This window comes from Akebia trifoliata, chromosome 9 (genome assembly GCF_017979445.1).
Source record: "Akebia trifoliata isolate Shusen 1 chromosome 9, ASM1797944v1, whole genome shotgun sequence".
In the NCBI taxonomy this organism is placed as follows: Eukaryota; Viridiplantae; Streptophyta; class Magnoliopsida; order Ranunculales; family Lardizabalaceae; genus Akebia; species Akebia trifoliata.
Window position 1 is genome coordinate 7,151,040 of NC_141383.1, and position 20,254 is coordinate 7,171,293.

General features: G+C 31.8%; 1 protein-coding gene across 2 annotated transcripts; it reads left to right on the plus strand.

The window, feature by feature from the left end:
- Nucleotides 1-9,582: 9,582 nt before the first annotated feature.
- On the plus strand, nucleotides 9,583-13,331 carry LOC147394224 (homeobox-leucine zipper protein HOX3-like). 2 transcript variants are annotated; one of them, XM_086453038.1, is made up of 5 exons: nucleotides 9,583-9,776; nucleotides 9,935-10,002; nucleotides 10,531-10,736; nucleotides 10,849-10,928; nucleotides 12,714-13,331. In XM_086453038.1, exons 3-5 carry the CDS (start codon nucleotides 10,548-10,550, stop codon nucleotides 13,018-13,020), a joined length of 576 nt encoding a protein of 191 aa, XP_086309164.1. In that variant the 5' UTR covers nucleotides 9,583-9,776; nucleotides 9,935-10,002; nucleotides 10,531-10,547; the 3' UTR covers nucleotides 13,021-13,331. The 2 variants fall into 2 exon arrangements, with proteins under 2 accessions (XP_086309164.1, XP_086309163.1); XM_086453037.1 differs by lacking the exon at nucleotides 9,583-9,776 and having other exon boundaries at nucleotides 9,783-10,002.
- Nucleotides 13,332-20,254: the final 6,923 nt, after the last annotated feature.

Below are 20,254 nucleotides of genomic sequence, written 5' to 3' on the forward strand. Positions count from 1 at the left end.
CCAAAAATCATTCTACCCCAACCCAATTTCTACCAATAAACTTTCCAAACATGAAAGAATAAACATACTGAATCATTTTAACTTATGCAAAGTTTTATAGAAGAAACTACGATTAACTAGTACATATAGTCAGGGATGATTAATTGAACATTTTAAAACTCACATTACATCATCAACAGTACTCAATGTAACATTTTTTTTTATAAAAATCTAATTGACCAAATGAAAACATTAAACATGCATTTCATTTTATATATCAAAATAAGGTAATAGATACATAATACACAATGATGGAGTAGTGAAATTAGAGAGTTGGGATTTACAATTGGATCGCTTCTAGTCAAGACATGATGTTTCATAATTGAATGGTGTGACTATAAAATGGGGATGCAACATATAAAATGAATGGTGTGACTATTACATCGTTTCATCCCTTTTTCCTTTTTTCGATTCTTACACTTTTTTACATTTTCAAACATATGATTCATTTTTCGATATCAAATTCTTATTCACACTTTGAAATTCATTTTTATCATTTAAATTAAAACTTTACAAAACTTATATCAAAACAGGGTCTGAGCAATACACAAAATCCAACTAGTAGAAATAACCCGGTGAAATATCCTACCTACATGTAATTTGTTATAAAAATACAATTAAACATATCAAATATGCAAGTCCTTATGTGAATTTTAAAAAAAAAATAATTCTACATTTTTTAGAAATACAACACAAGTTTTCGATAAAAATCCTAAGTGTAATTTTCACAATCTATAATTACCAATAGAAATTAAGAGTCCTTACTAATCTCTTTGCAATAAGATTGAAGCATGTGCGCGAAAATTGAGATGATCGGCATGAAAATCGAGATGGATCAAACTTCAAGACAGTTAATTTTTGAATCTAGCCCAGTGGTTTTGAAGATCTTAATGCTATCGTCCTTTCTCCCTTCTATGACGGAAGACGATTTGGCCTCGAAACTAGTGAAATCTAAGGTTTAAAAATGGAAACTCCTGTATCACATACGACTGATTTTTGACGAAATAAGACGAAAGAGAAGAGGAAATGAAAGAAAACTATGTGCGTTTTGTAGAGGACGAGGCTGCGGACGTTTTTCCTTTTTGCGTCGAAAGTCAATGACGGCCCGTTCGAATCGAATCTGAGGTTAAAAGTAAAGAGAAAAATCAAATTTTTTCTTTAAAAATTTTGGTTGGTTTTGAACGAAAATAAGAGATGATGAATAGCATTTTTGTTTAAAAAAATTATTTATATAAATACGGGATGAAATCGATATTTTACCTATTATTTCATTTGATAATAACTTGATTGTCCGGACTTTAAAAGTGACGAATGAGTACTCTATTTTGTTTAATTTTTCGTTATGGATCTAATGATGTGGTTAAATTCTACAAATTATGTCTCTAATAAAAATTTACTTTTTCAGTCCGATAGGACCTTAAAATTGATGTTGTTTTCGTTTTTGACGATAATTTGACTTTTTGGACTCCAAAAATAACATGTAAATAATCAATTTTATATAATTTTTTATTATTAACCCAATGGTATGATTGAATTTTAAAAATTCTTGCTCTAGAAAAAAGTCATTATTTTAGTCTAGTTTGACTCGAAAATCGAGGATTTTATAATTTTTCTGTTTTAACTCGTATTTTAGCGTGCTTATAGGCTAAAGTATGCTTTCTGACCATTTTGAATCTATGGTGAGGTCAAATTTCATTAAAAATGATCAGAATAAAATTCTACAATCTTACCTTAAGTCCCACTTTTAGGATTTTCTCAAACTTCCACTATCTATTTTTTCTTGAGATACGAATAAAAAACTTGGCTTTTACATAAGGAGCCTTCCACTAGGGGATTAACTCTCAACTTAAGCTAGTTATTGAACGACATTATTACCATTATCAAAGAGTACTTAAAACAAAGTCGGACTTATAAGTAATAAGGATCTCCTCACTAAGGGATTAACTCTCAACACAAACTCGCCAATAAAATTAATCTAAACTACTTTACATTGAAGTAGAACTTAAAGAAAAGTATAAAAGAGATAGAATGAAAGGGGGAAAGAAAAATGAAGGTTCAATTAATGAAAAAAAAAAAAAAAGAATGAAGGTCAATTAGTAAGAAAAAAATAACAACTTAAATGTTCCACCCCACCTTGGTGTTTTTTCTTTTTATCTTCTTCATCAACTTGTTCTTAACTTACAAAAGGTACGAGTAGATAGGTGGATAAAATTTTGAGGTTTTAAGAAGGCTTTGTGAAGGGATTTGGACAGAATTTTAGGATGGCAACCTTCTTATCCCATTTGCCTTGGAAGAGTCTTCTATTTATAAGCCCTTGGAAGATCCTAGGGGATCTAAACTCTAAACTCCTTAGATTTTCTTTAATTGCAACAAAATCTCAAAAAAAGACCTTGATTTCCCTTCATCAAAGTAAGGCTTAAAAGGGAGGTGGATATGGGTTGATGTCTCTTGACTCGAGTCAGATACATATCTGTCCTTATATATGCCTAGTTCCAAATGATATATTACTTTGTAAGTTATATTTATATTTTGCAAGGTATATTTTACAACCATCAAGTGTTGCGCATAGTGACTAAGGCCTCTTTCAATAAAAGAAGTGGTCTTGAGTTCAAGTCACATATTTAGTGATTTTTATTGAAATAATCTTGAATGGTTCGAAATTATTCTACCCGACTAACCTTAATTAATTAGTTTGGTCAGATTGGATCCAAATATGGGTTTAGTAAAAATAAAATGGTTCAGATATGAGTTTAGCTAATAGGATCTAAGTCGGATCCAAACATGGATTTGAATAAAAAATTTGAATATGGATATACTCATATCTGACCCAAACTTGTTTTAAGCCCTACAACAAAGTGTCCTTGAGGAGTAGGTGTAAAAATTGAAAGGTTCTAGAAAATTCTTTTTAAGGGGTAGAAGGGTTAGGATTCTTTAGCTAATTACTTTGGATTAGGCTCCTAACAACTTGAGGGTAAAAAAATTATTTCTCTTGAGGTTATAGAAAATTCTTTTTGATGGGCACAAGGTCATGATTCCTTAAACTTGGTCAAATTACACTAAACTTTAGATGAATAACTTTGAATTAAACACAAGAGGGTATCCTTAATTATAAATTACCTTGGCATGAATCTCAACAAATTAAGGGCAGGTGGCTAATTACCATTTAAATAGGACCAAGAGTCAAGATTTTAAAATTTAAGAAGTTACTAGAAAGAAAATGTGTGAAAAATAGGATAGGCTTAATGCATAGGCAAAGTTGAAAAATGCTTGTGTTTTCTTGAGGAAAAAATAATTAAGAAAGTGTTTAAGAGATAATTTTCCTAAGCAAATGTAGAGCACTCAAATGCACTCATTCCAAGCATAATTACCTAATTGATTGGACCTTACCTGAGTAAAGGATAAAACAATTTTTGTGAAAGATCATAGGTCAATGAAGGCCGAAGCAACTTTATCCTGACATTAGGTAAGCAACGGCTAGAGTAAATTTAAGTTTGGTTTTTGGTTACTAAAAGCCAAGCTTAAACTATTTTCTTTTTTTGAAAATCTTGAAATTTGAAATGGACCCCACTTGATGAATTCAAAGTCTTTTGGGTTGCACCCTTCCTTTCTAGATTTTGATGAGCTCTTGAGTTCAATTCGGGCAAATTGTGGTGTATATAATCCCCATATGCATGCACTATCGACATATGTATAGATTCTCAAAAATAAACCAAAAAGAATCCAAGGCAAACACCCTCATCTAGTGGCTCTTGACCCTCGTTGCATTTATTATTCACTTTCAATCTATATGATCTTGTAATTGCCTTCAACCGTTCATGTTGCTTCAAGAACTCTCCCCCTTCACTAATTTGCTATATATCAACATTCCTCCCTTAACCTTCGTATTCAAATACTATCTTTGACCAATCGTTAAGCATAAAGTTGTTTCATTAAGAGGAAGTAATACATATAGGCGCTGGTTTGCTAAGTTGGTTAAAGTATGTGCACAACTTGGGTTCTAAATTAGTTTTCATCTACTGATTGTTAACCACTAACTTGTTTAATTATTAAGAAAAAAAAATACTCTATAATACAGAATTCATAATAGAAATTATATCTCAACATTTGATAAGAGATCAATATCACGAACTTTATAAATAAAGAAGAATTACATAGAGGATAAGCAAGGGTAGAGTTTCGTCACCAATTTTAGAGAGAATGTTTGGAGTCAAAATTTATCTTATATAAGCTAAAAGTTTAGGATTGGACTGATTTTTTTTGTGAGGATAATCTCTATCATGAGGATACCATCTTCACAAAAAGTCAGTTAAATCTAAACTTCTAACCTCATTAAAAGTGTTTTACAGATTAAAAATAAAAAATCAACTGTCTAGAATTCTAAATCACTTTTGATGGGGTTAGAAGTTTCATATTGGAATGAGTATTAGTGAAGATGATCTCCTCACCATAGATATCATCCTCACAAAAAATCAGCCCAATCCTAAACTTCCAACTCATATGGGACAAACGTGTTGGCTCCTAACGTTGGCTGCCAAATACCCAATAAGTAAAGTGAATAAACTTATTACATTTTCTAATATCTGTTAAAATATTTTTAAAATGATTATCATATTGTAATACTCAAGAACACTAAAGGTGTAGATTACCATAAAGCAACGGACATGGTCGATATCATTAGTTGTGTATTAAAATAAAAATATATTAACCCCACAAAAAATATTATTAATATTATTTGATGACAGGGGTTTCAGTCCATAGATCCAATTAGAAAGGGTGAGGCAACTGGCTTCTCACAACACTATATTTCGTCTAAATCCCCCCAGTACATATAATACTCCACAAACCATACATACCAGGTAAGTAGGGATAAATCCCTATGGGTGACTAACGAGGGAGTTTAAATTTATTTATTTATTATTATTATTTGCTAAATAAGCGAAAATTTAGTATTATGACTTTCTTAACATAAAAAAGTGTTATTAATGTATTATTATAAATTCAATATTATTACAAATGTTAAGAGACATATCTAAAGATAGATTTTTTTACATGTTCTTTCTTGGTGCCAACATCAACAAGGTGTCAACGATATAGTTTCCTATTCTAAAAACTTACCTCCCTAAAGAATTAAAATTTCTTAGTATCAAGTGTTGATTCCATCTAGTGCTAAACAACTGAGTTGATGGATATTTTGCACCTTTGTAGTTTATTTATGACAACAATGTTGCTAGAATCCATCTTGATACCTATATTATGACTGGAACATGGAACAAAATTCAATCCTTATAGCGAAGATTGACATTCAACTTTATTGTTTTTTGTGGGAAGATCCTTCTACCATAAATTATGATAGAAAAGTGGAATAAGTTTCAAAACTTCAAGCAAAGATCGAAATTCTCTGATAAATTTGTATGGATAGCCATTATGTGAAAAACTGGTAATTTGACGTTAAGATCAGTCGAATTTAGTCATTTTTTCACGCAGTGTTTAAAAGAGTGGCATTGAATTGACCCTTTTTTTCACTTAGTGAGCATCAGGATTCAATAATGAATCATAGTCCCGTGGATATCAAATGCTCACTGCTTGGACCACCATGATGGCTTCAAGTTACATGACTATCCGATAATCACATAAAATAAGTCAAATTAATGATCCAATTCTACTATTAAAAGCCATGGAGAAACGAAAAAGTTACTTACTACAATAAAGTCAAAGATCCTACATAAATGCATGATTGAGGGATGAAGTTTTTGTTGTTATTACACCTTTTACCTAATTTTAGGGTGATTTGGACATACCCTTTTGTGTTTTGGCGAATATTTGAGATACTGTGCTTTAAAATTGATGACATACCCGGTGACCCCGCTCTTCTCTTGTAGACTAATGAATAGTGTCCCAAGTGTCCTTGTCTTCAAGCTCTTCTAGGATCTTCAATGGTTAGTCGAAAATCTAACTTTGATTTGAATTCATATTGAAAATTTCAGATATTATTTGAAAATTTTGAATATTATATTTGAATTTGGATCATTTTTCAACATTCGAAGATATTTCATATAAGGTTTCAGATGTTGATATATCTAATATGATAAAATTGGATTTAATTATTGTGGGGGGTATTTTTCGTAAGGAATCAAAAGTTGACACATGGCACATTGGGATCTAGAAAGAATAAAGGGGCTGAGGATTTCTACCTGAGTCCGATCAAACATGAATGATCAGATAAATCAGAACTCAGAGTTAAGGGGAGGATAAATATCGGGACGTTGGATGTTAGGTTCAACACGGAACAAAATGGTTAGGTCAATCAGATCCTGAAAAATTGATGATACCAGGAGAATGAAAATGGGAGCCTGCGAATCAAAGGGGAAACTCCTAAATCAAAAGGTAAAAAAAAAACTGAAACAATGACTAAATACATTCCTAATAAAAACAAATTACTAAAGTGGATAATGACAAATTTGAAAAGATAATCATAGAGGATCCTAGAGGCAAACTCTATAAATACATGGGTGATGGACACAAAAAGGTAAAAGATTTTCCCTCTAAACCATATACTACTTTCTTTTGTACTAAGGTTTTGACTTGGGTGTTGAAGGGTTGTTGTTGCAGGCACACCTATGAGTACATGAGGACGAGATCATTAGCAGTTGCTTCAAATCCTAAGGTAGTGCAAGTTTTTTGCATTTACAATTATAATATAAATAATTATTATTTATTATATATTAAAATAAAAATTAATTTAATGTATATTATTAAAATAATTATTATATATTAATAATAATTTTAATATTTCCTCTCCCTTTTCCACTCTCAATTTGATCAACTTGAAAAGGGCTTGAGAGTGATCAATGAGCAATTATCTTCTCCCGCAACACTCGGTAAGTCTTTGTTCTCTCTCTCTCTCTCTCTCTCTCTCTCTCTCACACACACACACACACACACATTTTCAACCTCAAGCAAAAAAAAACCCCTTGATTTATCTCCCCAAAATTCATCATTTTCATCCTCACATGGGAAAACCCTTGAGTTTTCTTCTCAAGCCCAAAAACTCTGATCTTTCACCTCAAAATTCATGCATCGACCCTTTTTAGATAATCATCGATGTTTTTACAAATAATAAATAAATAAATCCTTATTTAAGGTTGAAAATGACTGATTTTGAAGTTGAACAATTAAGGATTGAAGATGATTGATTTTGATAATAACAAATTAAAGATTTTGAGTACAGGTTGAATTTGATTTACTTAATGAATCGTATGTTATCGGATATCCAAAAATTAATAGAATTCGATTTCGGATGTCAACTAATGATTTATTTTCGAATTCGGATATCAAATATTTTTTTAGATTTGGATTCGGATAATCCCATATTCAATCCAATTAATATCCATTGACAGCCTTAAGGTCTTCAACCTCTATGATAAATTATTTTCAATTTAGTCAACTTGGTGATGATATCCATTTGTATAAAAAGGGTGATTTAGAAATACCTCCCCCCACATACATTTTGTTGAATATTAGAGATACCATGCTATGTTTTGAAATTGATGACATGCATCTCTTTGACCTTAGTCTTCTAAATAGACTTTGGGAGAAAAACTCAGATGCCTTCATCTTCTACTAGTCAAAACCCCAAATTTCTATTCTCATAACCAGTCATCTTCAAGATCTTCAATCTCCATGGTAAATCTACTCAACTTAATCTTCAATTCCTTGTTTTCAACCTAAAACTAACCATTTAGATAAAACCTTAGGGTTACTTTAATCTTATTTATTTTTTATTTTTAAAATGAGTTATCTTCAATCTCTAGGGTAACATTAATTCATTTAACCTTATTTTAATCCATCATTTTCTATCTCTACTTCTTTGTAAAAAATCTTAGATTTTCAACTCAAAATTTCATCATTTTATACTTCTTGAAAAATTCTATCTTTGCCTTGGAATTTGAAAGTTGAAGACTTGAAATGGATAAAATCTTAAGATAGATGATGAGGATTAAATTTTTTGTCCAAAAAGATTTAAGATGACTGATTTTTAGAAGAAAAATCTAGGTTTTTGATTAGAGGTTGAAGATAAAAACCTTCGAGTCTTTTTCCCTTAGTCTATGTAGAAGACTGTGGTCAAGAGATGCATGTCATCATTTTTGAAACATAAGGGGTATCTCTAATATTTAGCAAAACATAGGGGGGATATCTAAATCACCCAATTAAAAAAAGATCTGCCACGTGTTATGCCAATGAAACTTGCGTTGAGATAGCTATCTCACTCTCAGAAGTACAAAATCTTTACTCTGTTTAAACTATAACGCTTGACCTGACCCAAACATAGGCGTGGCTGTTTGTCGTAAATGTGGGGGTTACATTTGACTGGAAACACAAAAGGCGTCCAGTTTCATGCTTTAAACAACCCTAGAGACACTACAAAATGGAACAGAACCATCATTGTCGATGGTCCCACTCTCAAATTTCTTAGAGGCCCACCCTCTTCCCCAATCAGTGAAATTTGATTAAAAACTGTGGAAGATGATGAACATAAGATACACTATACATTTTTATGATTATAAATATAAACATGAAAAAAAGGGTGGAGGCACTACAAAATGCATAAAGGACCATCATTGTTGATGGGCCCACTCTCTCATTTCAAAGAGGCCTACCACCTTCTTCACCAATCAGTGAAAATCTGATTAACTTTAATAGAAGATAATGAACTTAAGACACACTACATACCTTTATGATTAAATATATATGAAAAAAACTAGAGGCACTACAAGATGCATCAAATACTCATAATTGTTCACGGGCCCACTCCCTCTCATACATCTAAGAGGCACTTATTCTACACCAATCAATTAAAATCAGATTAACCAACGTGAGATCAAACCCGAAATCCAATCTATTCTAATCCAATAACTTTGGTTTTGAATCAGAGATTTTGATTCCAATAAGGATCCGGTCGTTAAGATCTTAATTTAATAGATCATGGTACTGGTTCCAAGATCAATCAAAGTCAATTTAATAGGGTTGATCCAAAAAATTTGAGAAGCGTATAAATAATATTACATATTTTGTTTAAATATATGAATCATATTAGATTTTTGTATACCAAATCAAATCAAGTTTGATCTATTCAATTGTTACTAGATTGAATTTATATCCTATTAATAAAATCTAATTCAATAAACCAAATCTAATCAGTTCTGGGTCTAATCCATTTCTTATCAAATTAATCCTAAATCTACCTGATCCAATCTATTGATGGCCCTTGTTATTTTTAATAGAGTACATAGATTCTACGAAAGATAATGAATCTAGTAGGATACAATGTATACTTTATGATTATTATATAAATAAGAAGAAATGATTTTCCATATGTTCCCCCATTAGAGAATCCTAAATCATTTACCTCGGGATACGTATTTATAAATCTTTTTTGTTTTGTGTATCACAAGACAAATGATCTGTGGTTCTGAGGCGTCATATTATCTCGACTTAATAAATAAATATAAATATAGAATTAAAATTGTGTAGGGAAAGGAGTCTGGGTACCCAATCATTTCGCCAGCCGACCTGTAAACCGACAAGCCGACTCAGGAACGCCTAAACAGGAAACTCTGCCGGCTATTCTCCTACAATAATAAACCTAAAATATGACACGTGTCAACATCCGATGATCAGTGAGATTTGATGTGAAGACCCCAGTCAAGAAAACTCTGGGAAACACCACTAGTCTTTGGGTTCTTCTTCTTCCTCTATTTATTTACCTTTTCTTACCTTTCTCCTTTTAACCTAACCTTCTCTCTGTGTTTCTTATCTTAACTTCTCCTGTTTTTGACTTCTCTCTCTTTCTTGCTGTTCTTTCTTCTGCAACTTTCATGGCGGTCTTGCCTTCCAGCCGATCTTGCCTGGAGTTATCAATATCTGTACCTGGATTTTCTTCATCCCCATCTCTTCCTTCTTCGGGTAAGCCAGTTTTTTTTTTTTTTTTTTTTTCTTGCTTGGGTTTTGATTTTTAAAATCTCTCTCTCTTTTTGTGTATAGGGTTAGATTGGTTTTTTCTTGATTAGAATTATATTTCAGTTAATTTTAGAATATTCAACGTTTCTAATGTTTTTATGTTTTTTTAATAAACTTTTTACGGTTTTTGGTTCTGTAAAAAAAATTCCTTTTTACATATATATCCTTTTATTTGTGGTTTATTATGTCTGAGTTCTACTTGGATTTCTGAGTTCTGGCTTCACATCTGTTCACTGTTCTTATTTTTCTTCTCTCTTTGGGTTTTTTTTGTTAGAAAGTACGTTTTGTCTTCGTTTTAATTTCTGTATTTAGACTCTCTCTTTCTCTCTCTTTTTCTCTCTCTCAAAATACCCCCTTTTACTCACAGAGTTCTCTGTCAACACGTGAGTTTTTTCTTGTAAACTCTCTCTCTCTCAACTCTTTAAAAAAAGAGATCTAATTTGTAATTTTATTTATTTATTTAATGTTTTACAGAAGGTGGTCCATGTCCTATGAAAGATTTGGATATAAACCAAGTACCTTTAGTTATGGAGGAAGATTGGACAAAAGCAAGTCTAGAAGATGAAGAAGAGAGTGGTATTGGTGGTAGTACCGATCCTCCTCGTAAGAAACTTCGTCTCACAAAAGAACAATCTCGCTTGCTTGAACAAAGTTTCAGAGATAACCACACCTTGAATACTGTAATTTAGACCCTTCACTTAACTTATTAAACAAATATTTATTTATTTCTTCTTTTGGCTTCTTTTTTTTTATAATCTTTTTCCCTCTTTGGAATGGATTCCTTTTTTGTAGAAACAAAAAGAAGCTTTGGCGTTTCAATTGAAGCTGAAACCTCGACAAGTTGAAGTTTGGTTTCAAAATCGAAGAGCTAGGTACTTTTGGTTTCTATTCATCATTGTTTCAAAATTATAGGAATAGGATCTGTACGATTGCATGAAAAATGGTTGGAAAATTATTTGTGCTGGAAAAATTCGATCTTCCGGCTCATGATGGTGCATTTTATTTTTTACTTCTGAAAATTCAATTTTCTGTCAAAAGTATTTTCCCTTAACACCACCTAAGAATAATGCTTTTCCAACTCCTACTGTTATTTTTCTCTATTGCACCACCCACCCAGCCACAACTAAAATTCAACTCTCTTTTTTGATATTTTCTTAACTGCAATCAAATGGCATATTTTATTTTCTTTGGAAAATTTATTCCTATTATTATTTTTCTAAGGAGTTAATATCCTCTTGAAAACGAATTCCTTACAATCATACAAACCCTCCTTAATATGATCTCATAACTTGGTCTTCATTATTCATGCGCATTCCCTTGATTGCACATTTTCCCTCCAATTCAATTTTCTAGCTGAGGAAGAAAAATGAATTACCACCCATCCCACTATCTGAGTAAAATGATTTTCCTACCTCCTAATGTTATTATCTTACAATTACACCCTGCCCCAAAACCAAAAATCAAAAACCAACTCTCTTCTTGTAATTTTTCTTGTTGCAATTAAATGGATTTTTTTTTTTCAGAAATCATTTTTTAAGGAATTTGTATACACCTTGTAAACTAATTCCCTGCAATCATACAAAACCTTAACATAATCTTATAATTCGACCATTTTTCTAATTCGATTCGTCACATTTCTGATGTGATTCACCTGAGTTGGCTTGCCCATAGAATTGATTAAAGCGAGGTTTGTATCCCGAGGAAAAAGATCTATGGTTCTAACCCATGCCACCTCAGGGGGAGTATGCCAGAGGTAGCATACTAGGGACTGAGTCATCTCAATTTTATCGAGTCGAGTTCTTAGGGCTGCAACTAGGGCAGGCTAAACCTGACTCCGATCAGACCTTATGTCAAGCCTGGGCATAGTTAGCTTGGAGTCGGGACAAGAAATGACCGAACTAAATTGGTTGGACTTGGGCATAGGCATCAGGTTGTCCAATTTGTAGAAGGCCGAACTTAATATGATTATAATTTAAAAGTATTTTATTATATCTTTGTTTTTCCTCATTCTCAATTCATCTTCATCTTCTTTACATTTCATTATGATTTCACGTATCTAAATTTTGACATACATTTTAAGGACAAATAATTAAAAAAAATTTATGTATTTTTTGACATATCACTTATATGAGTCCTTATCATTACTAAATTATCTATTATCTAATATTAATGTGAAATGAACCAACCCGACTTGGGTTGGGCTCGGTTTGAACCCCTAGGTCAGGTTGGGCACAACTACGGGTGAATGTTTATCACTAACCTGGCCCAATCTGTACGAGTTGCTTCCCCAGCTGTGTACCATGACTAGTTTTAAAACCATCCTCTTCAATTTTTTGTTTTTTCTAAGAAAGCAAAGATATATATATTTTATAAAAATAAAAAATATAGTGTACAGCAACACTGGAGGCATATCCTCCAACTTGAAATTCTAAGATTGGTGAGATCTATACAATCAGCCCAAGAAGCCTTTGTCACTTCCGAAGGCATCTCGGATTTGGAATAAAAAACATAGAATTTGTCGTAAAGCTACCATGTTTTGTTCTCTACACACTAGATCTTAAGGCTATGCCAAATTTTAATAGCCCTTCATAAACCCTTCACAATTCAATTCTTAGAAAGGAGCACTAGCTAATGGAGTTCATAAAATTTTTAAACAGGACTAAGTTGAAGCAAACAGAGATGGAATGTGAATACTTGAAGAGATGGTTTGGCTCATTGACTGAGGAGAACAAGAGACTACAAAGAGAAGTGGAGCAACTCAGGGCGCTGAGAGTTGGCCCACCAACCGTGATATCGCCCAACAGTTGTGAACCTCTCCCTGCATCGACACTTTCCATGTGTCCAAGATGTGAGCGAGTGACAAGCAATGGTACACACGACAAGGGCCCGTCTTCCACTAAACCCAAGTCATTCTCTACGCCTCATGTCCTCCACTCTCGACAACAACCTTCGGCTGCTTGTTAGATAGGGCCTGCCTTTGTGAATTTCTAGGGAAGAAAGTTTAGATTTGGGCATGATTTGTGGTGCTGCACGGCTGCTCTCCAGAATTGTTGTGTGTAGTATTATTTATAGGGTTTTCTCTTTACATGCCATGGCAGCTAAGGTGGCCGAAGTTCACCACCGCCCTCAACATCTTTCCAAGTTGCAAAATATGAACTATTGGAGGTCTGTCATGTGGCAAAGAGAAGTTGCATTTTCTTTATCTTTTTGGACTTTTAGCATAAATATTCCATAGGTTTATCGCAATAGCAAAAAGGACTGCTTTTTTTTTTTTTTTAGTACTCAAAACAAATCCATTTGCTACATTAACTCATGCTTTTGGATAGAAATATCCTCACCTACAATTTCTTTATTAAATTCTTAAATTATATTCTCCAAAAGTATAACTTCCTCTTTCCCAACCTTTTTTAACCATCGAAAGAGGGAGAGATCTCTCAGTTCTCTTTAAAAATCCTACCAAACAGTCATTGGAACTTAGCAATGAGGCTCTAGTTTTGAGGAGTGGTCAACTCTCATGTCTGATCCACGAGCTTTTAAAGTTTTCTATAAAAAAAAATCACTTTCTCCTTTCTTCATTATTTTAAAATCGTTTATATATTTTTTTCATTCTTAATATGTTTTCCTTCATGAATTAGTTAAATAAATGAAAAATGATAGTAAAAAATTCAATAATTTCATGGAATTTTTAAGGTATATTTAAAAAACTCTACCCATTGCCGAATCTCGACACTAATATATTATGGTGTTAAGGCTCAACGTTACTTATCATTGAACCTTGATAAATAGTTGTAACAGAATGATTTTCTAAGTGAAAGAAGAGGTTCGATGATAGGTAACATTGAGTCTTGACGTTATGATATATATTCCAGTTTCGAATCTCATACACTCGATATATATTTTTTAAAATATACCTTAAAAATTTTGTGAAATCATTGGGTTTTTTGTTACCATTTTCCATTATATGGAGGAGAAATATATCAAAGATGATACATATACATAAATGATTTTAAAAGAAAGAAGGAGATGAGAAATTGATAATCTTTGGTTGAAAGCGCCAATAAATTGTGGATCGAACATGAAAGTGGATAGATCTACAAGTTTCATTGCTATTCTTCGAAGCTTGAGCCTCGAGCTCTAATGGTTGTTTGGTAGATTTTGATAGAGAGAATGGAGAGATTTCTCTCTATTTTGATGGTATAAAAGTTTGGGAGGGACGAAGTTATAATTTAAGAAGAATGTTTTTGAAAGATCCACTAATGAAATTGTAGGTGGGGACCTTTTTGTCCAACAATTGACTTACTGTAGCAAATGTTTTTAATATTTTAAAAATGTGGCCCTTTTTTGCCATTGGCATAAAGCTACAAAAGTTTTATGCTAAAACTCTTAATCTGTTATATATGTATTTAATTGAAAAATGCCAAAGTAACTTGAAATAACAATGAACCAATGAGTATTAGGTGTAGTTGTAACTTCTCAGATTTTTTAACACGTATCTCGAGAAAATTCATAGGTAAATAAATAGAAGAATTTTTTTGAAGTTAGAATTTTTTAAAATTGATTACACCATTAGATCCATATCAAAAAATGAATCAAAATAGACTATAAGATCATGAAAATCAGAGTTCGGGGGGATTGACTTTTTAATTAAAATAAAATAAATTGAATAATGACCTTTACGTCCTTTTAATACTATAAATATTAAAAGTCACAAAATTTTTAGAATTCAGCCTCTATTTCTCACATTCTCTTCTTCTAAAACAAAATCCTAGAGAAACCTTAACCTTACTCTATCTTCAACCTAGGTTTTCATCTACTTAGAGGATCTGTTAGGTTTCGATATAGAAGAGAAAATTGCTCAGTTCATCATAAGTTTCGAGGGGAATCAAAGAAATAATGTTTCCGACCACATCTAATATGGAGTCTTTGACCCAACTAAAATTTTTGTATTCTTCGACATTTCTCAACATAAATTTAAGAAAATCGAGAATGCGTAAAATAGAGAAGAATGAATCAGATTTCATTAGTAGATTCCAACATTAATTAAGGCAGGTTCTCAAAATACATCTATTTATATATACGTAATAAATAAATATTAAGTATATAACAGGATTATGTGTTTTTTATAGGCCTATCAATGAATAATGTGAGATATAAATGTTTGGTAGATTTTTGTGATAAATCTTTGATTGTCGTGATGATGCTTATGTTAAAACTGCATGAAATATTCTTTTAGAAGATGAATGTGAAATTACATAATCATGGATATGTTTTGAAATGATGAATTGAGTAAGTCAAGACTTAGGTCTTTAGGTGAAAGATTCAAAGGCCCTCGAGGAAGCTTATGCGTTTATGAACAGAGAGTTTGACCGAACTATTGAAAAAATCGATGATGATGGTTATGATCAAGTCGATGAAAAAATTGATCATCATTTCATGCATTGATTATTTTGAAATTACTTGGTTACTTGATGATAACGTGATCATATATTATTTTTATTTGTATGTATGCATAGATGTTAATGTAGCGTTGACTTTCCTATAAACTTTAACTTACTGACTCTTTAAAAAAAAAATTCTTCAGATAATGAGCATTGAAATTGAAGTTGGGCAATGCAGAATTAGCAACAGAGATAATTTAATTTTTTTTTGTTAGTTGTTTAGTCTTTTTAGGATTCAAATTTAAAACTATTTTATTTTATTTTGTTATAGTTGGATTTGAATGTAATAAGTATGCAACAAGTATTACTACACTTAACATTTTGATTGGGTTCTAGGATGATTCTATCAATTGTGGTAAGTATTAATTTTTGTTTGTTTGTTTGTTTGTTTATATATATATATCTATATATATATATATATATATATATATTTCATATGATTCAATGATTCTTGTTTCTTCTCATATTCTTAGATTAGGATCTTAAATCGAGTCATGGATTGGGTTAAGGTTAAAAAATTTTAAGGTGTGACAAATTGGTATCAAAGCTTAATATTAAGTCCAGATGGGACATATATTGCTTTTTATTTTTTTATAGATCTAGCTGATACTACAAATGAGTCTAGAGGTCTGTTATAGTCAAAACGGGGAATCATAATGATATATAGCATTATTGTTAAGCTTTGTGTCAATATTTTATTTTATGAATTAACAGAGTGGGCAAGATTAAAATTCTCTAGATTATAACCCCAAACCTAGATGCATCTAGACCAGTAATAAGTAAGATAAAATAAAAGCTATGATAACTCATAAAATGGAAAACATAAATATAAAAAAAAAATGGGCATATGTATTGTTAATTATGTGATTATTGTATTTCTGAGTAATATTAAGTTGAATTAATTAGATAATGATTTGCTATAAAAGGAAAGAAGAATGTAAAAAATAGATGATTGTTGAGATAAATTTTTGACATGAAAGAATGGATTAGACTTTTAATGAGATATGAATTATTAAATGGATAAACAAATCAAGATATTAGAGATTTTATAAATACAAGAAAAAAGAAAATTTACAGTTTAAAGATAATTCTTGATCTTTGACGTAAAATAGAGTAATTAACAAAGTAAACAAAATATATGACTATTAAATAATTAATTAATTATTTGAATTGAAGTGGATGAATTGATCGAGGATGACTCAGTAATTGTTTGAATTGAAATAGAGAATTAGATTAATTGTGACAATGATTTTTTTGAGAACAATATATGTTATGATTTAATGATGATTTGATGATTAACCAATTGTTAATTAAGAATAAAATAAAATCTATAATGATATAGAGATTTATTATTTGACTTGATCTGATACTTAGAAACTATTGATTTATGATTTTTATTGATGATGCTTAAGAGATATGATGAAAACTTTGAAATAATGTTATTGAAGACATGTATGTATAGTTGAATGATTTGTGATTCCTTACATTAATTTCAATTGTTAGAAACATGATATTATAAAGTAACTAAATGTTATCGGGAATTGACATATTATTGAATTAATTTGTAAAGATTTGATCAAAAGAGTAGTTGATCGAGATATGATTATCGACTATATTTTTCTTAAAAGTTTGTGATTCGTTTTGATTGTTTTGGGAGATTGATGGCGTTTAGAAGACCATGATGTTAACAATGATTTTGAAGTTTACGACTTCATTTTGAGTGTAAAAGAAATTAATTGATTTAATATTAGTCAAAGGAGGAAGAAATACTATATGTAGTTTTCAAATGATGCATGGGGTGATCTAATATTTGAAAGGATATTGTGATGAATATACACATTTGAGGAATGAATGATGAACTGTGATATAAAGGTAATTTAATTACAAGGGTAAAGACATCAACGAAAAAAATATATATATATGAAATAAAATATTTAAGAAACTATTGTTAAGATTTTTGGGAATGATATTATTTTCAAAGGATTGATTAAAGATAATAATGATGGCAATGCATCAATGAGTGTTAAGGAAGTTGAGGTGTGCAAGTTGAGAACATAGTAGATTTACACATTTTGATATTTTAGTAATATAGATAATTGATTTTCTAAGTACACGAGAAAAATATTTATTTAGGTAAATTGAATGGTGTTCATGAATTGAGAAATATTGATTGATATTGGGATTGATTATAAACTAGAAAATGATGGATGGAGAATATTGTAAGAGAGATCATGTATAAAATAACCGATAAGTGGTACAAGGCAAACTTATGAAGTAAATTTGATGATAATTCCAAAAAGAAAAATGAATATTTTCTTAGTGACTTAAGATTCAATTAATAGTATTTCATGTATGCCTCTATGGTAATATTGACTTAAATTTTAAGATACAATAATTGTGCAAGTTAGAAATATAATAAGAGTTTTGAAGAAAGCTAGGTAACTCTTTAAAGAGGGAGCTTATGTTTATTATGAATATTGTAGACACCTTAATTTGAATGGACCCCTCTACTTGAAAGGGGTTAAAAATATCAATTTTTTAACAAAATTTATCAACGGGCCTCAAAGGCCCAAATCATTCAAAAGTGACATTTTGATCGAACCAAGGTCCCAAAGACCCCCTAAGAACCTAGTGGGCCCACCCAAAAAGATTTGGTATACCCCCACCTTTACGGCTCCGCTCCCAAAACCAAAAATGCCAAATTTCTAATAAAACTTGCCAACGGGCCAAAAAAGTCCAATTCGTTAACACGTGGCACTTTCATCAATTTAAGGTCCCTAAAATCCCCTAAAATTTCAAGGGACCCACTAAATGAGACTTGGGACCTCCCCATCTTTCCTACCTTTCACCGCTCCACTCTCAAAATTAAATTACCCCAAGTTCGCTTAAAGCCCACGAACCCTCAACTCTCCAAAATTAATTTCTCATCTTATCCCCTAACTTAAATCTAATCCCACACTACCTAAAACCTAAAACATACTCATTCTCAAAAATCCAATCCAAAATAACCCTAACCAATTTCAAATAACCCAAAACCCTTCCTAAAATCCAAGCCCAACACACTAAAGTCTACAAACCATTATCCATATCCAATCCACCTCCATACCTACAATCCATTATCCACATCAACCAATCACCATCTCGATTATCAAATATGACACATGTCATTACCCCCTCTCACCTCCTTCATCCAACTACCTACTCCTATCACCTTTCTCTAACAATGTATCTACTCACATCACTTTTCTCCAAAAATTATCTCAACCCATACCCTTTCCATCTATCCACATCACCTCTCTCTAAAAATCACCTCAACCCATACCCTTCCCTAACCTACTACATCATCCATTCTTTAAACAAATCATCTACCCCCCCCATCTCAACCCATACCCTTCTCTAACCTACCCTCATCATCACTTACAAATCTATTTCTACAAATAAAACTCACACCCCTCATCTCCAATCCAACACTCATTCTCTCTAATCAATTCATCTAAATCACCTCATCTCCCCATCCTTTTAACACATGTCATCATCTCCTTAATCCTCTAAAAAATTCAAATACCTAATTCCTTACACAATCCATTCTTCTAATCTAAACACCTCACCTCTTCAACTAACCTAATACTCCATCAACACATCACTCCCTTACACTCCCATTCTCTCAAACCAAACACATCATCTCATCTCACTAAACACTTTACCCAAATGGATTGGGTAGGATTCAAACCATTTGGATCAAATATAACCCATTTATCCTCATTACACAACTACCCTCCTCCCAATTCTAAATTTATACCCCTTACCTTCAAAACCTATGACATTCTCTATTTTCTCAACACTTTACTCCATTATATCCCTAAAATATCCCCCCAACAGCTATAAATACCTCATCATCTACCAAATCAAACCCCTACCAAGTCTCATACTAAAAAAAATCTACTCTCTACTCATCTCTTCTTTACTCCTACACTAGTTTTTTAAAAAAATAGATATACACTCTCTCATATTCTACTAAGGACTCAAGAGGACATAGAAGAAGAAGAAGAAGAAAGGAAAGAAAAGTAACTTTGAAGCTTCAAGGTGGGTCAAATGATCAATATCCCCCCCAGTCTCTCTACCCTCTCCATATCCATATTTTATTATCCCTTTCCTCTCTTTAATTTTTATTTTAGAAGGACTTAGGATGTAATTCCCCCTCTCCCATATTTCTGGTAGATCGGATTTCAGTTCGGTTGAAAGTATAGGGGTTATAATCCCTTTTAAAACTAAACCGATTTTTGTCCTTAAGCTGTTTTGAGGCAATTGGAATTCGGATCCTTCTCAACCCATGGGAATGGATCCGGGATTTTAGCCAACACTTTTCAAACACCAGTTATGTCCAAGACTAATGCCCTTTAGGATCATCTCTTTCGATGAGATATTCCTTAAAAGTTTAAGTCGAAAATAAATCCCTACTTAGGGTACAAGTTATCGACACGTAACATTTTTCTTTATTCTACATTTTTAATAAAAAATGACTAAGTTGAGTTGAGGTTACCGTCACTTAACGGGGAAAAAATGGTACCTAACACCTTACATTTTCTCCAATTGAGCCGTTTATCTCAATCTCAAGGTTAGATTGGTATCTCATCCATCGAGAGTCATTAAATGTTAAAAATGAATTTTTTCTAAAAAATGTACATCGGGTGATCATTCACACCCTCTTACAATATTAATGGTGGCGACTCCAAACCTTAGTAGATGTGGTACTCGTAATC